The following is a 17,176-nucleotide window of genomic DNA, read 5'->3' on the forward strand; positions in this document are numbered from 1 at the left end:
CTGTTCTCCCTGCCTGGTGATCCAGGACAGAATCACTGACAGAGTGGGGCCAATGTGGAGAATTCCAGGCTAGGGGAGAAGGAGGTCTGCTTTGAAGTTGAGCCTCTGCAAGATTAAGTGTGATCTTGGAGAGTTCACTATGTTTCTCTGGGCTTCTGATGTCACACTGCCAAAGTAGGAAGAAAGTCCTGTGGAAAGTGTGGGGCTGAACATATGTATGAGGGGCAGCCACTGTGATTCTGCTCTGGGCATCTCCCTGGCTTCCCAGGACTGTGTCCTGGGACTGGCCCCTGCCCCTCTGGGGGCCTCTGCCCACAGCCTTGCCATCCCACTAGCAGCTCTGGGCTCCTGCCTGGCTGCTACAGGCGCTGAGCTCTTTCCCCAGGGAATTACTCTAGCCAGCCAGGAGGCTTACAGGTGGGCACCCTGCCAAGTCTAGTCTGGTGGCCCCTCCACCTACCATCTGGCAGCTGGGACCCCTGCCTTAACTCTGGACTTGGGGGCAGGGTGAGTGATCCGCTACTGGATTGAGTATCTTCGGTCCTCCTAATCATACTCTCCTGGAGCAGAACACCCACGGACTCCTGGCCGCAGTTTCCTTTCTGTGCCTCTGCACCCCATTTGAGGGGCGGGGTCGGCAGATGGGCGGGATCAGTGGCGAAGGTGGGAGGAGGACCTGGAGAGCAGCCCCTCCCCCTCCTCTGCCTGGAGCCGGCGCTCTGCGGCTGGACGGGAGGGCTCACATCCCCATAGTGCTGGGTCACAGTGAAGGCACGCCCCGCACTCTGCTCTGGAGACGCTGGGTGGTATAGGGAACATCCCGAGTGGCGCTCGCAGTCATGGTGGTGTTCGTGGGCCACCACCTCCCGGCGCTCCTAGGGCTGTTTAAGAAGGGTGAGTGGGTGTGGCTTGGGGGGAGGGGAGGGATGCTCGATGCCTCCCTTTGCCAGACCCTTATGTAGAATGGGGGATCAAGACTGGGCAAGAGTAATGGGGTGGGGGCTGGGGGCTGATAATGAGGCCAGAATCTCCCGTCCGGCTGTGCTTTTGTCCAGCCGCTTTGTTGCTGCCTTTGTCTGGGCCCTGCTTGTGGCTTGGGAGGATGGATCCAGGTGTCTCTGACCTTGAAGCCTGCAGCCCTCCCTCGAGACTTGCCTCCCTGCCCGGGTACCCACACTTTACTGGGTACAGCCTCCCAGTCAAGATGTACTAGCCTTTTCTAGTGTGCCGGGGAGGACGGGAGGTGGACAGCCCAGAAGAGAGAAGAGTAGTACCACTGCAAGTTGGGGAGCCTGCTCAGTGAAATCTTGTTTAGAGGCCTGGGAATGGAGAAGTTTTGGAGGGAGGGGCCTGTTCCTCCTTCCTTCTCCTAGGAATTGGGCTTTCAGTCCTGGATTAAGACATAGGGATCAGAGTTTATTGGACTTTTGAGGGTTGGGGGCCCCCAGTCTGAGTGTGATCCATGAGTCCCCTCTGGAAACCTGGAGTTGAGTCCAGGGTCTGTCTGACTCCTATTGCTGGGTGACCTTAGGCAAGGCCTTGCCCCTTTGAACCACTTCCCTACTGGCAAAATCTGGGGATCTAGGACACTGCTCTGGTCAGATCTGTTGGGGGCCTCCTAGCTCTGACCTGTGGGATTCCTGCAGACTCCCTGGGGCAGGAGCTGTGGCTGTTGACGAATGGGCTGAGGGAGGAGGAAAGGCAGGTTTCTGAACTGAGGACCCTGCTCCTGGGGCATGGCCCTTTAAAGGGCTTGTTTTGTTCCTGTCGCTTTATAAGGTGCTACCAAGGTCACATGACCCTTCCAGTGCTTTTGCTTATGTTGTGGGTTTCATTTAAAGGGGGGCTGGGGCTGCAAAGTGCTGACACAGCCCCCCCATCCCCAGGATTAGATGGCCAGCCCCTCCACGGGCGGGGCTTGTAACAGGATCCTTTGTAATGGATCCCTGGCTCCTCTGCAGCAGGGGCCAGGGCCAGGGCCAGGGCCTCCAGGAGAGGGGGATACCTGGGACTATTTCCCCAAGAGAGACTGGAGCTCCCTTGGGCGGGTGGAGGGGCCTGGGTCTTTCTTCTCCCCTCCCCTGCCCATCCTTCCACTAAGGGGCAGACACATGGGTGAGTAGGGGACCCAGGAAGCTATCTCCCTGGTCTGCATCCCCCCTAGGATTTTCTGGGAATCTGGTTGTAACTCATGCCAGCTCTCTCTCCTTCCTGATTTCCCATGGGGTCTTCTTCCTGGACCTGGGTCAAGCGGCGGCATGAAAAGGGTGGTTTGTTTTCCTGTGAAGTGGGGTTTTGGGTATGGAGGCGAGAGCAATGTATTTGCTATGGGCTATGTGTATACTCGGGATGTCTTTGGTGGGGCCCTGAGTGATGTGTGAGTACACAGTCGTGTATATACTTGGTTACTGTTTGTGTATATACAGAGCAGGGACTGTGGGTGTTGTGTTTACGTGTGGGCTGGGTGTGCTCAGTGTGGGTACCTACGTGTGTTTATACTCAGATGCCCTTTGTTTATATACATGGATGACGTCTGTGGGTGCTGTGTACATACACAGTAGACCTGTGTACCTGTGTGCCCTGTGTGTGGTGCCTTGTATGGGGCCCTTTGTGTGGTGTGGGTACTCAGATTTATGTACACTTGGGTGTAGTTTGTGTATATGGGGGCTGTGTGTATTGAGTGTTTACTGCAGAACTGTGGGTTATGTGTCCAGACTGGGGGAAGGGGGCATTGCTTGTATATGCAAGGGCTGTGTGCAGTCTGGGAACCATGGGTGCCCTTGCCATGGTACCTGTGCACCTGCAGGGCCCAGATGCCTTTGCCTCATTTCCCTTCCTCCTCCCTCCCACTAGGCTCTGCCAAGGCTGAGAATGACAAACGTCTAAGTGTAGGGCCCGGCCAGGGGCCAGGGTCTGCAGTGGATGAGCACCAGGACAATGTCTTCTTCCCCAGTGGGCGACCCCCACACCTGGAAGAGCTGCACACTCAGGCCCAGGAGGGGCTCCGCTCCCTACAACACCAAGGTAACCTTCCTCTCCACTCCACTCCCCTCTCCTCCCTCCAGTGCTGCGTTGTCAGCTCTCAAGGTCAGGGGCCTAACTCAACAAACCCTTCTGGTGTCTTCCAGAGAAACAGAAACTGAACAAGGGAGGCTGGGACCATGGAGACACCCAGAGTATCCAGGTGAGCCCTGTCTCCAGCTCAGTCCTGACTCTTCTCTACCTGCTTGACCCCTGGCAAGGGTGTCTTAGAACATTTCTGGGTCTCAGTTTCTTTCCTCTATCACAAAAGGCTACACTAAATGACCCCTGAGGGCCAGTCCAGGGTTTCTCAGTGCTAGGTGATGCTGGAGGGGATCTATGACTCAAAAGTTCGAGTGGGAGGCTAGGCATGGTGGCTCACACCTGTAACGCCAGCACTTTGGAACACCAAGGTGGGTGAATCACTTGAGGTCAGGAGTTCGAGACCAGCCTGGCCAAAATGGCGAAACCCTGTCTCTATCAAAAATACAAAAATTAGCCAGGCATGGTGGGAGGTACCTATATTCCCAGCTGCTTGAGAGGCTGAGGCAGGATAATCGCTTGAACTCAGGAGGCGGAGGTTGTGGTGAGCCAAGATTTCGCTATTGCACTCCAGCCTGGGCAACAGATTTGTCTCAAAAATAAAAAAAGTTCCACTGGGGAGCCTTGAGGAGGCAGCCCCACCCAGATCAGGGCCTGATCTCCTTCTACCCTGATAGTCCTCACGGACGGGGCCGGATGAAGACAACATCTCCTTCTGCAGCCAGACCACCTCCTATGTGGCTGAGAGCTCCACAGCAGAGGACGCACTCTCCATCCGCTCGGAGATGATCCAGCGCAAAGGTGGATTCACGGGCAGGGGAGAGGGATGGGGGGCACCATTGGGTCCCAGCATCTGTAGCTTCTTTTCCTCCTTATCCAGTGTTTCGCCAGGCTCTCTGATTCAATGAATTCGGGAAACACGGTACCCTGTGTCCTCTTGCACATTCATGATACACACTAACTATAAAGCAGTTTAAGAGTTAGAAAATCTTAACTGTTGGAGGCCTGGTGTAACTACGTGCCAGCTGTGTGACCTTGGGAAAACCCTTAACCTCTCTGAACTTCTGTTTAATGTTCTATAAAAATGAGGATAAGTACCTTATTGGAATGAATGCCAAATGTTCAGCATGCCGACTAACACATAATAATATGTTTACTAAATAATAAGCTATCACTAAAGGGAAATTACCATTGTTGACTTAGTAGCCTTCCAGAAGTCTTACAGAAAAGAAGCCTCTAGCTTTGTTTAACCTAGCCTTGCCCATACCTACTTGACTGTGGAAACCATTTCTCACAGAGCTCTTATTACAAAAGTAGTGCCCTGCAGAATGTGCCCTGAGTCCTTTGCTGTAACAGTTTTTCTCCCCTGACTGGCCCCCAGGCTCCACCTTCCGACCCCATGACTCATTTCCCAAATCTGGAAAGTCAGGGCGGCGTCGGCGGGAGCGGCGGAGCACTGTGCTGGGACTCCCGCAGCATGTGCAGAAGGAGCTCGGTGAGGCCTGGTTTAGGAGGGCAGTGGTGGTGGGTGGGGAGCCTTGGTCACCCCTCTCTGCTGACCCCACCTCCTCCCTGTCCCTTTCAGGCCTGCGGAACGAGCGTGAGGCACCAGGCACGCCCCGGGCTCCTGGTGCACCGGATGCTGTACGCATCCCCACAGTGGACGGCCGCCCCCGAGGCACCTCAGGGATGGGGGCCCGGGTGTCCCTGCAGGCGCTGGAGGCAGAGGCGGAGGCTGGCGCTGAGACAGAGGCCATGCTACAGCGCCACATTGACCGTGTCTACCGGGATGACACCTTTGTTGGCCGGTCCACGGGCGCCCGGCCCCCGCCATTGACCCGGCCCATGTCCTTAGCGGTGCCTGGATTGACAGGAGGGGCAGGGCCTGCAGAGTCCCTGAGCCCGGCCATGTCCATCTCCCCCCAGGCCACCTACCTGTCGAAGTTGATTCCACATGCTGTGCTGCCACCCACAGTGGACGTGGTGGCCCTGGGCCGCTGCAGCCTGCGCACACTAAGCCGCTGCAGCCTGCACTCAGCCAGCCCAGCCTCAGTCCGTTCGCTGGGGCGCTTCTCCTCGGTCTCCAGCCCACAGCCCCGCAGCCGCCACCCATCCTCCTCCAGTGACACCTGGAGCCACTCTCAATCCTCCGACACCATTGTGTCTGACGGTTCCACCCTCTCCTCTAAGGGTGGCTCTGAGGGCCAGCCGGAGGGCTCTATTGCTAGCAATAGCATGGCACCCCCTCCCCAGGGAGGCAGTGGGAGGGGCTCCCCCAGTGGGGGCAGCACTGCTGAGGCCTCAGACACACTCAGCATTCGGAGCAGTGGGCAGTTGTCTGGCCGGAGTGTGTCCCTACGTAAGCTGAAGCGGCCTCCACCCCCTCCCCGCCGGACCCACTCCCTCCATCAGCGGGGCTTAGCAGTGCCTGATGGGCCCTTAGGGTTGCCCCCTAAGCCTGAGCGTAAGCAGCAGCCCCAGCCGCCTCGGCCACCCACCACTGGTGGCTCAGAAGGGGCGGGGGCAGCACCCTGTCCCCCCAACCCAGCAAACAACTGGGTACCTGGCTTGTCTCCGGGTGGCTCCCGGCGCCCCCCACGCTCCCCAGAACGGACGCTTTCGCCTTCCAGTGGATACTCGAGCCAAAGTGGTACTCCCACCCTCCCTCCCAAGGTCCTGGCAGGTCCCCCTGCTTCCCCAGGCAAGGCCCAGCCCCCTAAACCAGAGCGTGTCACGTCCCTTCGCTCCCCTGGGGCCTCCGTCTCCTCTTCCCTCACGTCTCTATGTTCCTCCTCCTCTGACCCAGCCCCCTCAGACCGCTCTGGGCCACAGATGTTGACCCCCCTGGGTGACAGGTTTGTCATACCTCCTCACCCCAAGGTGCCTGCCCCATTCTCTCCACCTCCCTCCAAGCCCAAGAGCCCTAACACAGCTGCCCCTGCTCCAGCCGCCCCTGCTATGGTTCCTGGGCCTGTTTCTACCACTGATGCCAGTCCCCAGTCCCCTCCCACTTCCCAGACAACCTTGACCCCACTGCAGGAGTCTCCCGTCATCTCCAAAGACCACTCACCCCCACCATCCCCACCCCCATCTTATCATCCACCCCCACCACCCACTAAGAAGCCAGAGGTGGTTGTGGAGGCACCATCTGCCCCAGAGACTGCTGAGGAGCCCCTCCAAGATCCCAACTGGCCCCCACCCCCACCCCCTGCCCCTGAGGAGCAGGACCTGTCCATGGCTGACTTCCCCCCACCTGAGGAGGCCTTTTTCTCTGTGGCCAGCTCTGAGCCTGCAGGCCTTTCAGGCTCCCCAGAGCTTGTCAGCTCCCCGGCTGCTGCTTCCTCCTCAGCTACTGCTTCGCAGAGTCAGCCCCAGGGTAGCCCAGACCCTCCTCCAGCACCACCAGCCCCAGCTCCTGCTAGTTCTGCCCCAGGGCATGTGGCCAGGCTTCCTCAAAAGGAACCGGTGGGCTGCAGCAAGGGTGGTGGGCCTCCCAGGGAGGACGTAGGTGCGCCCCTGGTCACGCCTTCGCTCCTGCAGATGGTGCGGCTGCGCTCTGTGGGTGCTCCAGCAGGGGCTCCCACCCCAGCACTGGGGCCATTGGCCCCCCAGAAACCACTACGAAGGGCCCTGTCAGGGCGGGCCAGCCCAGTGCCTGCCCCCTCCGCAGGGCTCCATGCTGCCGTCCGACTCAAGGCCTGCAGCCTGGCCGCCAACGAAGGTCTCTCAAGTGCCCAGCCCAACGGACCGCCTGAGGCAGAACCACGGCCTCCCCAGTCCCCTGCCTCGACGGCCAGCTTCATCTTCTCCAAGGGCACTAGGAAGCTGCAGCTGGAGCGGCCCATGTCCCCTGAGACCCAGGCTGACCTCCAGCGGAATCTGGTGGCAGAACTCCGGAGCATCTCAGAGCAGCGGCCACCCCAGGCCCCAAAGAAGTCACCTAAGGCTCCCCCGCCTGTGGCCCGCAAGCCATCTGTGGGAGTCCCCCCACCCGCTTCCCCCAGCTACCCTCGAGCTGAACCCCTTACTGCTCCTCCCACCAATGGGCTCCCTCACACCCAGGACAGGACTAAGGGGGAGCTGGCGGAGAATGGAGGTGTCGTGCAGCTGGTGGGTCCAGAGGAGAAGATGGGCCTCCCGGGCTCAGGTACAGTGGGCAGTGCTAGGGTGGGGTCCCATTGCTGATGATGGGAAGTGGGAATCTGAAGTCCCGTCATGGGGTATTTGCTCTTGGATCTTTAACTTTTATGGTCTGAGAATGCCTGGGAAGGGCAAGCTATCACCCTTGCTGGGCCCCAGAGGAGAATGGTGTGTGAGTGTCAGGCCTGCTGTGTCTGAATTACAAGGTTCAATAGCCAAATTCCTGGCTAATTCTGTATCTTTCCCTACCCTTCCTAGCTACATTGTAAAGTGTGGGGCAGTGACACCTACATTATAGTGTCTGAACATTTGTAGGGTGTCCAGCCCAGTGCTGCAGGCATAGTCAGTAAGTCAAAGGGGTAACAAGGTTGGGTGAGGGTATGCCTTGTTGGGCTCTTAGTGCCAGAACTAAGCCAGGAGGCCCCTTGCTAAGTGTCCCTTCTTTTTCTCCTCCAGACTTACAGAAAGAGCTGGCCTGACCACCAGGCACCTCACTGGCACTGCTGACCCATCCCAGAAACACAATCTCAGGGACCCGAGCAGCTCCAAGGACGAGAGGATACAGCAGACACAACCTAATAGAGAGGGCGCCTGCAGCCTTAACCTCCACGGCCTTCGATACTTATGCAAGCCTGGTGTTGCTCCTGTCCTCCGAATCATCCCGCGCTCATGCCTTTTCCTGAATGGGGTCACCTCCGGCAGTTGCCGCTTCAGTCTTGGCCTTAGCCTCATCTTGAAGGAGGTAGCTGGCGGGAGAGGGTGGCTGCGCCCCCTGCTGGCCCTGAGGCCACAGAGTTGGGAGCAGGACACCTCATCTGAGTTTCATTTTTTTTCATGTCCAAACCATGCACATACTATAGTCCAGAATCAAAGCACTTTTGAAAAGTGGCTGCATGGCCATCCTCCAGGGCCCAGGAAGTTGCACTCCAAGGGCCTGTTTACATGGCAGCAGAATCCATCCCCAGCAGCCAGCCCATAGCTTGAGACCAGTCTGTGCCCTCCTGCCCAATCCAGTTTACTTCTCTTGGTTCCTGGAGGTGGCCAAGTCATTTTGTTCCCACAGGCTTCTCTAGGCTGGGGGCAGGGGTGGGGCTGTGGAATTCCAAAGCACAAAAGGTGCAGAGAGGATTAGCCTTCCTGTGCCTCAACTCACCAACCACCCTCCTGCCTTCCAGTTCTGCCAGGTGCTCCATGCTGGGGACAAGTAGGAGACTGCCAGGGCCCAAAGAGATTGGTGAGCAGAAGAGCAGTAGAGTCATCTCGGGGCACTTGGCAGTGTCAAGCACCTGCCCCTTGCCTCCTTGACCACACTGGGGTGGGAGGGCACCCAGCACTTCAGAGGCAGGAGCCTTTGGGCTGAGCAAGCACTGAGGAGGTAGATGGAAGGGAGCATCTGGAGGGGGAGAGCTTCCTTAAGCAGTAGGCCCAGGCCTGGCCCTCCACACTTCATTCTCTGACCTTTCTCTCTACTCGTTTCGGTGGATGTCCTTTCTGCAGCTGCCTTTCAGCACAGGTGGTTCCACTGGAAGGAGCTAATGCTGAGTGACAAGGATGGGAAGCCACAGGTGCATACTCAAGTCTTCCCTAGTCAGTGAGGGACACCTAGTGCTCCTAGGGCAGGCTGGGTTGTGGTCCCCTAGGTATCAGCCTTTCTTACTGCACTCTCCTCCAGGAATGTTAACCTTTCTATTTTCAGCCTGTGCCACCTGTCTAGGCAAGCTGGCTTCCCCATTGGCCCCTGCCCACCAGGGCCACCCCTTCTTTCTTGATCCTCTTTCCTCAATAGTGACTTGGGCTTGAGTCTGGCAAGGAACCTTGCTTTTAGCTTCACCACTAAGGAGAGAGGTTGACATGACCTCCCCGCCCCCTCACCAAGGCTGGGAACAGAGGGGATGTGGTGAGAGCCAGGTTCCTCTGGCCCTCTCCAGGGTGTTGTCCGCTGGTCACTACCATCTTCTCCTCGTAGCTGATCAATCAATATTCTTCCCTTGCCTGTGGGCAGTGGAGAGTGCTGCTGGGTGTACGCTGCACCTGCCCACTGAGTTGGTAAAGAGGATAATCGGTGAGCACTGTTCTGCTCAGAGCTCCTGATCTACCCCACCCCCTAGGATCCAGGACTGGGTCAAAGCTGCATGAAACCAGGCCCTGGCAGCAACCTGGGAATGGCTGGAGGTGGGAGGGAGCCTGACTTCTCTTTCCCGCCGCCTCCTCCAATGTTACTGGAACTCTTTATCCTGTTAGATCTTCTGAGCTTGTTTCCCTGCTGGGTGGGACAGAGGACACAAGGAGAAGGGAGGGTCTAGAAGAGGCAACCCTTCTTTGTCCTCTGAGGTAAATGAGCTTGACCTAGAGCAAATGGAGAGACCAAAAGCCTCTGATTTTTAATTTCCATAAAATGTTAGAAGTATATATATACATATATATATTTCTTTAAATTTTTGAGTCTTTGATATGTCTAAACAAAAAAATCCATTCCCTCTGCCCTGAAGCCTGAGTGAGACACATGAAAAAAACTGTGTTTCATTTAAAGGGGTTAATTAAATGATTGAAACTTGGCTGTGGCTACTGCTTCTTAATGCGGGGGGGGACAGGGCGTGGCCTGGGCCCACATTTAGAAGGGAAAATGTTTTGCCTGCTGCACACATTGGACCCAAGTATGGGCCTCTTCTGCCTAGTACTGCCAAAGGGACTGTCAAGGTGTTTTGTGCATCTTATACCCCCCACCCCCCATTACAGGGTAAAGGAACCCCAGACTAGGTGAGGGGCCAGCAGCTGCCTCACACTTGTGTTTTCTCCTGAGATGGTACAGCTTACATCCAGACACCCTTGTTCAGACATTTTATTTAAATTTATGACAATGATGGGGATTTAACTGAGATGCCTTATGGAGAAGTACCCCACCCTCTCTGAAGACAGAATCACTCCCTGCCATTCATTCTGCCTGATGCTAACACGCAGCTGGTTTAGGGAATGTCCCAGGCTAGCTGGATCAAGGGAAATTCCAAGAGCCCTGGGGCAGGCCCTGCCCCCCAGTGCCAAGCCTCAGTGTAAGCAGACGTTGGGAAAGCTGCCAACCACTTGGTAGACCACTAGGTTCTGTTTTCCCTTCCCTTTCCTTTTCAAATCCCACAGTTTCCTGTTGGGGAGAAGCTGTAATTAGCCCAGTCCAGGTACTAGATCCCAGCTAGAGGCGCAGCTGCTGGGATAACTCCAAGAAAACCTGGGCACCAGTATTTTTCCAATTACAAGGACTGTGGCATAAATTTTTAAATAAGTTATACTGAAACCAGATTTCTCCAGCTGCCAAGGGAAGAAGGTAGGGCTGGACTCCCTGCTGCGGCCCAGCCCTTGTTAGGGGTCGGTCTCTCACTGCAGCCAGACAGGATGATCCTGGGTTCTGGGGAGGGTGAGCTGCCCATTGCTGATTTCTGCACCGAATAAAGAGTCCAAACCCGCTGCTTCCATGTCCTGAGAGATGGGTAAATGGGTGATGGATGGAGCAGACTGAAGAGAGCAGATGACACGGTGGTGGAAGAAGGGAGGAAGATGCTGGGCTGGCTAGCTAATGTTCCCCCCTTTCAGCGATTTACAGGAAATGGACCCCAGCTTGGTCATGAAGTTGGTTTGCTTCCACTGTGCGATGCACTCCTCAGAAATTTTAAAGTCAGCCTGGACAAGATAGATAAAAATGATTTTAATGATGGTGGTGGGACTGCAAGAAAACCCTTTTTTTTTCTTTTTGAGGCAGAGTTTTGCTCTTGTTGCCCAGGCTAGAGTGCAATGGCGTGATCTCGGCTCACCACAACTTCTACCTCCCAGGTTCAAGTGATTCTCCTGCCTCAACCTCCTGAGTAGCTGGCACTACAGGCAGGCACCACTACACCCAGCTAATTTTGTATTTTTACTAGACACGGGGTTTCTCCATGTTGGTCAGGCTGGTCTTGAACTCCCAACCTCAGGTGATCCACCTGCCTTGGCCTCCCAAAGTGCTGGGATTACAAGCGTGAGCCACCGCGCCCAGCCTGAAAACTCTTATATACCAGTAGGGTAAGCTGGCTCAGCTTTTCTAAGAGATATTTGTCAAAAGCTTTCACATTCATCTTTTGACTGAAGTAAGTTCATTTTAGGGAGTTTAAGAAAATAAACCTAAGTGCAAAGGCCTATGTACCAAGACATCTGTCACAGTCACATCATTCTTTTTTTTTTTTTTTTTTTTGAGACGGAGTCTGGCTCTGTCGCCCGGTCTGGAGTGCAGTGGCCGGATCTCGGCTCACTGCAAGCTCCACCTCCCGGGTTTACGCCATTCTTCTGCCTCAGCCTCCCCAGTAGCTGGGACTACAGGCGCCTGCCACCTCGCCCGGCTAGTTTTTTTGTATTTTTTAGTAGAGACGGGGTTTCACTGTGTTAGCCAGGATGGTCTCGATCTCCTGACCTCGTGATCCGCCCGTCTCGGCCTCCCAAAGTGCTGGGATTACAGGCTTGAGCCACCGCGCCTGGCTTCACAGTCACATCATTCTAACAGTAAAAAACAGAACAACCTCAATGTCTAATAAGAGTTTAGTTAGATTTTGATAATTATGGGAGAATACTATACAGTGCAACCCCTCGATTTTTTTTTTTTTTGAGATGGAGTTTTGCTCCTATTGCCCAGGCTGGAGTGCAATAGCGTGATCTCGGCTCACCACAACCTCTACTTCCCAGGTTCAAGCGATTCTCCTGCCTAAGCCTCCTAAGTAGCTGGGATTACAGGCATACGCCACCATGCCTGGCTAATTTTGTATTTTTAGTAGAGATGGGGTTTCTCCATGTTATTCGGGTTGGTCTCGAACTCCCGCCCTCAGGCGATCTGCCTTCCTCAGCCTCCCAAAGTGCTAGGATTAGAGACATGAAAGAAATCATGGCCAGGAGGCTCAGCACAGTGGCTCATGCCTGTAAGCCCAGTGCTTTGGGAGGCCCAGGTGGGTGGATCACGAGGTCAGGAGCTTGAGACCAGCCTGGCCAACATAGTGAAACCCCATCTCTACTAAAAATACAAAAATCAGCTGGATGTGGTGGCAGGCACCTGTAATCCCAGCTACTTAGGAGGCTGAGGCAGGAGAATTGCTTGAATCTGGGAGGTGGAGGTTGCAGTGAGCTGAGATTGTGCAACTGCACTCCAGTTTGGGTGACAGAGCAAGACTCCATCTAGGAAAAATAAATAAATAAATAAATAAAAATAAAAATCATGGCCAGGTACAGTAGCTCATGCCTATAATTCCAGTGCTTTGCAAGGCTGAGGCGGGAGAATCACTTGAGTCCAGGAGGTTTACAGGCTTGAGGTTACAGGGAACTATGATGGTACTACTGTAATCCAGCTTGGGTGAGAGTGAGACCCTGTTTCTAATTAATAAACAGCATTTAGCATAACAAACTGTAAAAGTATTATCACTCCAAGCATAGCAAAAGACCAGAAGGAAATAATCACTAATGACATTCTTTAGTATCTCTAGGTGGCAGGACTAGGATATTGTGGTTTTTCTGTTTGTTTTTCTCCTATATTTTAGATGTTTTCTACCATGAAAATTTATTTTATAGCCAGAAAAAAGAGATTCACAAAGTCAGCCTAGAAAACCAGGAAAGGAGGGAGTAGGCAAAGCAAATGGCCTCATGCAAGAGGATGGAGAGTAGAAACGACTCTCAGTGTCCTCCAGAAGCACTTACCTATCTCACTGAAGAAACACAGTATGAACAAGAAAGAGCCACCCATTAAGTGTTAGTTCCATGAGGAGAGTCAACTTCTACTGCTTTATTCATTGAGGTAGGCCAAGCACCCAGAATACTGCCTGACACCTACATTATGGACTTGGTATTCGTTAAATGAATGAATGAATTCAGGGACCACTGGGGCAGGCCAGACCTTCATTTTCCAGAAGGCAAGGAGACAACGAGTGCTCTAAACTCAAGGTGGGCAGGAGGGACCCTGGGAAGGTTGTGATCCTGGTCTTATCATTTCTTTTCTTTTCTTTTCTTTTTTTTTTTGAGATGGAGTTTCACTCTTGTTGCCCAGGCTGGAGTGCAATGGCACGATCTTGGCTCATTGCAACCTCCGCCTCCCAGGTTCAAGCAATTCTCCTGCCTCGGCCTCCGGAGTAGCTGGGATTACAGGCGCCCACCACCATGCCCGGCTACTTTTTTGTATTTTTAGTAGAGACAGGGTTTCACCACGTTGGCCAGGCTGGTCTTGAATTCCTGACCTCAGGTGATCTGCCTGCCTTGGCCTTCCAACGAGCTGGGATTACAGGAGTGAGCCACCGCACCTGGCCCTGCCCTCATTATTTCTGGTGACCCTATGTGGCCTTGTCAGGTAACCTGCCAGGTAAAATGGGGATAATCTCCTATCACAGACTGAAGATCAAATGAAGAAATGTCTGAAGTCCCTCACACAGGGCCTCAAATGATCTGTTGGGGATGTAATGCAAGGTCCTAAGACCCCCATGCTCCTCAGGCACCTTGAATTCAGAAAGATCTGGAAAGGAGGAGGAAGAGACAGACTCAAATGCAGGAAGTCCCAACAGAGAGGGGCAGCTATGGCTTCAGTAACAGGACAGTCTGGAGACACAGTCCAGGCAGCCCAGCCAAGAAGAAGAACAATTACAGCTTTTTACCTGCAACTTCTCGAAGACTTTCTTCTTGGGCTTGAGCTCCTCATCTGGTTGGCCCTTTTCATAGCCCTTCACAAACACGCGCTCACCAGGAGCAGAGCCTGCCGGAGGGTCCAGAGGTTCAACCTGGCGGTTTATCCCTTCTCTGGGAAGACACACAGGACAAGGGAAGTGTGAGGTTATGGATGGGTTCCAGTGACTGTGGAGGCCAAAGCAATCTGGGCCTTTACACAGGGGCCCTGATGGGATTTAGGGCATCCTCAGTACCAGAGCCCCAAGAGGTCCTCTTATCTTGCTACATCTCTGCACATCACCAGGGTTAGATTAACCCAGGCTATACCAAAATCGTGTGTCAGGAGAGATACCAAAATCTGTGTTTCTAGGGGAAGAAGTATAAAATAACATAGCAAGGACTTTATAGACATCAAAACTGGGATTTGAATCCCCGCACCACTCCTTACTGGTAGTAAGATTTGGACATGTACTGGTTTGAGCCCTCCATTTCTATTTTAACAAAATTAACTGTAAGTAAAATGCTTCATTCACAGTACTTGTACAGTAAGTCCTTCATGCATCAACTTTTGGCATCAGCGAGGAAGAGGCACGTGTTCTCACAGCTTCTACCTGGTGTGTGGAAGGACATCATATGGGCTGATTCCCTACTCTTCCTGGCCTCCCCAGGTCCTGTGCCCCACCCCAAGTCCTCACTCACATAGAAGCACACAGAAGCATGCCTTGGGACTCGACTCCTCTCATCTTCTGGGGTTTCAGGTTGCATAGCACCACTACCAGCCTGTCCTGCAGTTCCTCTTTGGGCACGAACTGTACCAGGCCGCTCACCACAGTCCGTGGTTCAGCTTCCCCCACGTCAATCTTCTCCACATACAGGCTGTCTGCATCTGGGTGCTGCCAGGGAGACGTCAGGAGGAAGAGCATCATTATCCATTAGAAAAGCAGCCTGGTGAACTCCTGGATTCCAGAAAGGAGCACCCACTCCTTACAGAGGCCCTGGAAGGACCCCCTAGAGCTAACTTTCTTTCTGGGTCCCAGACAGCAGACAGGAGAATGGGCTCTGAAGGTATATTCTGCTCTCAACTGAGGCCAGATTTGAGTAAAATGGACCTAGATGCTCGTGTTAAGAGGTGGAAGGATCTCTAATAGAGATTAAACAACCCAGACTGTCTAGATGGCTACCATTATGGTGCACGTGCTGCACCAGACAGGTCCTAGGTGGGGTGGGAGATGGGAGGGGGACAATTGCTGGCCTTGCCATCTGATGCAGGGGCACCAGAATTGATCTCAGGGTGGTTTTGGTGGTTGGGGTACATAGTGAGAAGCAAATCAATGCTGAAGGGAAAAAAAGCCCAGAACAATGGTCCCAGGCCACTGGGTGCATAACCTTCTGTCTCTGGGATAAAAGGAAGTCTTCTTCCCTCTACCACTTTCTGAAGGGGGCAAAGTGGCCCATCCAAGATAAGGCCTGTAGCTAGTCCAGGCAAGCTGATGGGGATCAGGTGAGTCCATCAGACCAGATTTAACAGATAAACAAGTTCCCACTGACTAACATCCATCCCCCATGCCGAGTTCCTGGCTGTGTTTGGTTGCATAATGTCCACAGGCGACAATCGCAACAGAAAGCCTGATGCCTGGAATTAGACACCTGCACTCTGACTTGCAGTATGACCTCAGGATGTTACTTCCCATCTCCAGGCCACGTTTCCTCCAGATGGAAACAGACAAACCTGACCCCATCTGCCTCTCTGAGATGTGGTGAAAAATGAGTACCTTCTCCACAGTGATGATTTTCCCCACACGGATATCCAGCCGGGATGGGATGACCTCCTCTGGTTCTGAATTCTTGGCAGGGCCTTTGGCCACTGGCTCTAGGAATGAGAAGAACCCCATGAGGTAGAATTCTTCCCTGTGGCAGATCAGCTGCTGATCCCACCACGTGAAGACACTGATATTAGGTAAGATTTAGTGTAGAATCCCCAAAGTCTAAATACTGAGTTATAACTTCTTTAATACTGGGTTGGCAACCTTTCAGACATGACAAACCTGATTTTCATCTGTTCTCTCCCTCAATTATTAGACTAGAGGGGAGGGAGCAGTAGTAGCTTTGCCTCCTTTAGGTATTTCCATTCATGCATTCCATATAGAATTTGCTGAGTCTTGGCCAAGTGTGGTGGCTCACACTTGTAATTCTAGCACTTTGGGAGGCCAAGGCGGGAGGGTTGCTTAAGCCCAGGAGTTCAAGACCAGCCTGGGCAACAGAGCCAGACCATCTCTTTTTGAAAAATAAAAAAAAAATTTTTTTGCTCACTTAGTTTTTTCTAGAAGGGTCGCACAAAGCTATCAATGCCAGTATCTCAGCATTATGCTTAAGTGGATGGCCAACTAAGAGCTAGGCCCGTGCACACAGAAGGAAACTGGAAGAATCTAAAGATAAGCTTCTCTAAGCTCTGCAGGCTCTGCCCAACAGCTGTAAAGAGACTGTCTATACCCTATATACCAGTTGGGTATAATAGGTCTAACCTAATCTCTAACATTTTTCCTTTTTTGAGACATAGAGTCTCACTCTGTTGCCCAGGCTGGAGTGCAGTGGTGTGATCATGGTTCACTGCAGTCTCAACTTCCCCATGCTCAGGTGATCCTCTCACCTCAGCCTCCCAAGTAGCTGGGGCTACAGGCATGTGCTACTATGCCCAGCTAATTTTTTTTTTTTTTTTTTTTTTTTTTTTGCGGGGGGGGTAGAGACTGGGTTTTTGTTTGTTTGTTTGTTTTTGTTTTTTTGTTTTTTTTTTGAGACGGAGTCTCGCTCTGTCACCCAGGCTGGAGTGCTGTGGCCGGATCTCAGCTCACTGCAAGCTCCGCCTCCTGAGTTCACGCCATTCTCCTGCCTCAGCCTCCCGGGTAGCTGGGACTACAGGCGCCGCCACCTCGCCCGGCTAGTTTTTTGTAGTTTTTAGTAGAGACGGGGTTTCACCGTGTTAGCCAGGATGGTCTCGATCTCCTGACCTCGTGATCTGCCCGTCTCGGCCTCCCAAAGTGCTGGGATTACAGGCTTGAGCCACCGCGCCCGGCCGAGACTGGGTTTTGATCTCTAACTTTTGGGCTCAAGTGATCCACCTGCCTCAGCCTTCCAAAGTGTTAAGATTACAGGTGTGAGCAACTGTGTCTGGCCCCAGTCACTATCTTTAACGAAGAGGCAGATTTAGCAAACAGACAAGAAGAACCCAAGTATACATCTTACACCAGCAGCTCTCAGCAATGCTGGTACAAAAGGATGTGATCACTTCCTGGTGTTCACCAAACCCAAATCAAAATGACTC

At 53.4% G+C, this 17,176-nt stretch overlaps 2 protein-coding genes across 4 annotated transcripts in view; one reads left to right on the top strand and one right to left on the bottom strand.

The window, feature by feature from the left end:
- KIAA1522 (KIAA1522 ortholog) overlaps window positions 1–9,758 on the top strand; it is a 36,395-nt gene extending 26,637 nt beyond the window's left edge. For 2 of the 3 annotated variants that reach the window (XM_030913442.1, XM_010354195.2), the window contains exons 2-7: window positions 2,854–3,024; window positions 3,129–3,184; window positions 3,741–3,864; window positions 4,445–4,558; window positions 4,649–7,210; window positions 7,660–9,758. In XM_030913442.1, the coding sequence (XP_030769302.1) occupies window positions 2,854–3,024; window positions 3,129–3,184; window positions 3,741–3,864; window positions 4,445–4,558; window positions 4,649–7,210; window positions 7,660–7,682 (3,050 nt within the window). In that variant the 3' untranslated portion in view covers window positions 7,683–9,758. Of the gene's footprint in view, window positions 1–696; window positions 895–2,853; window positions 3,025–3,128; window positions 3,185–3,740; window positions 3,865–4,444; window positions 4,559–4,648; window positions 7,211–7,659 lie in introns of those variants that run through there. The other variant, XM_030913443.1, reaches the window with a different exon arrangement.
- A 268-nt stretch (window positions 9,759–10,026) lies between these two features.
- YARS1 (tyrosyl-tRNA synthetase 1) overlaps window positions 10,027–17,176 on the bottom strand; it is a 45,481-nt gene continuing 38,331 nt past the window's right edge. Inside the window, exons 10-13 of the mRNA XM_010354221.1 lie at window positions 15,630–15,727; window positions 14,557–14,750; window positions 13,848–13,989; window positions 10,027–10,872 (exon numbers count right to left, since the gene is read on the bottom strand). Of these exons, the coding sequence (XP_010352523.1) occupies window positions 10,762–10,872; window positions 13,848–13,989; window positions 14,557–14,750; window positions 15,630–15,727 (545 nt within the window). The 3' untranslated portion in view covers window positions 10,027–10,761. The remainder of the gene's footprint in view (window positions 10,873–13,847; window positions 13,990–14,556; window positions 14,751–15,629; window positions 15,728–17,176) is intronic.

The sequence above is a fragment of the Rhinopithecus roxellana genome, chromosome 12, assembly GCF_007565055.1.
Source record: "Rhinopithecus roxellana isolate Shanxi Qingling chromosome 12, ASM756505v1, whole genome shotgun sequence".
In the NCBI taxonomy this organism is placed as follows: Eukaryota; Metazoa; Chordata; class Mammalia; order Primates; family Cercopithecidae; genus Rhinopithecus; species Rhinopithecus roxellana.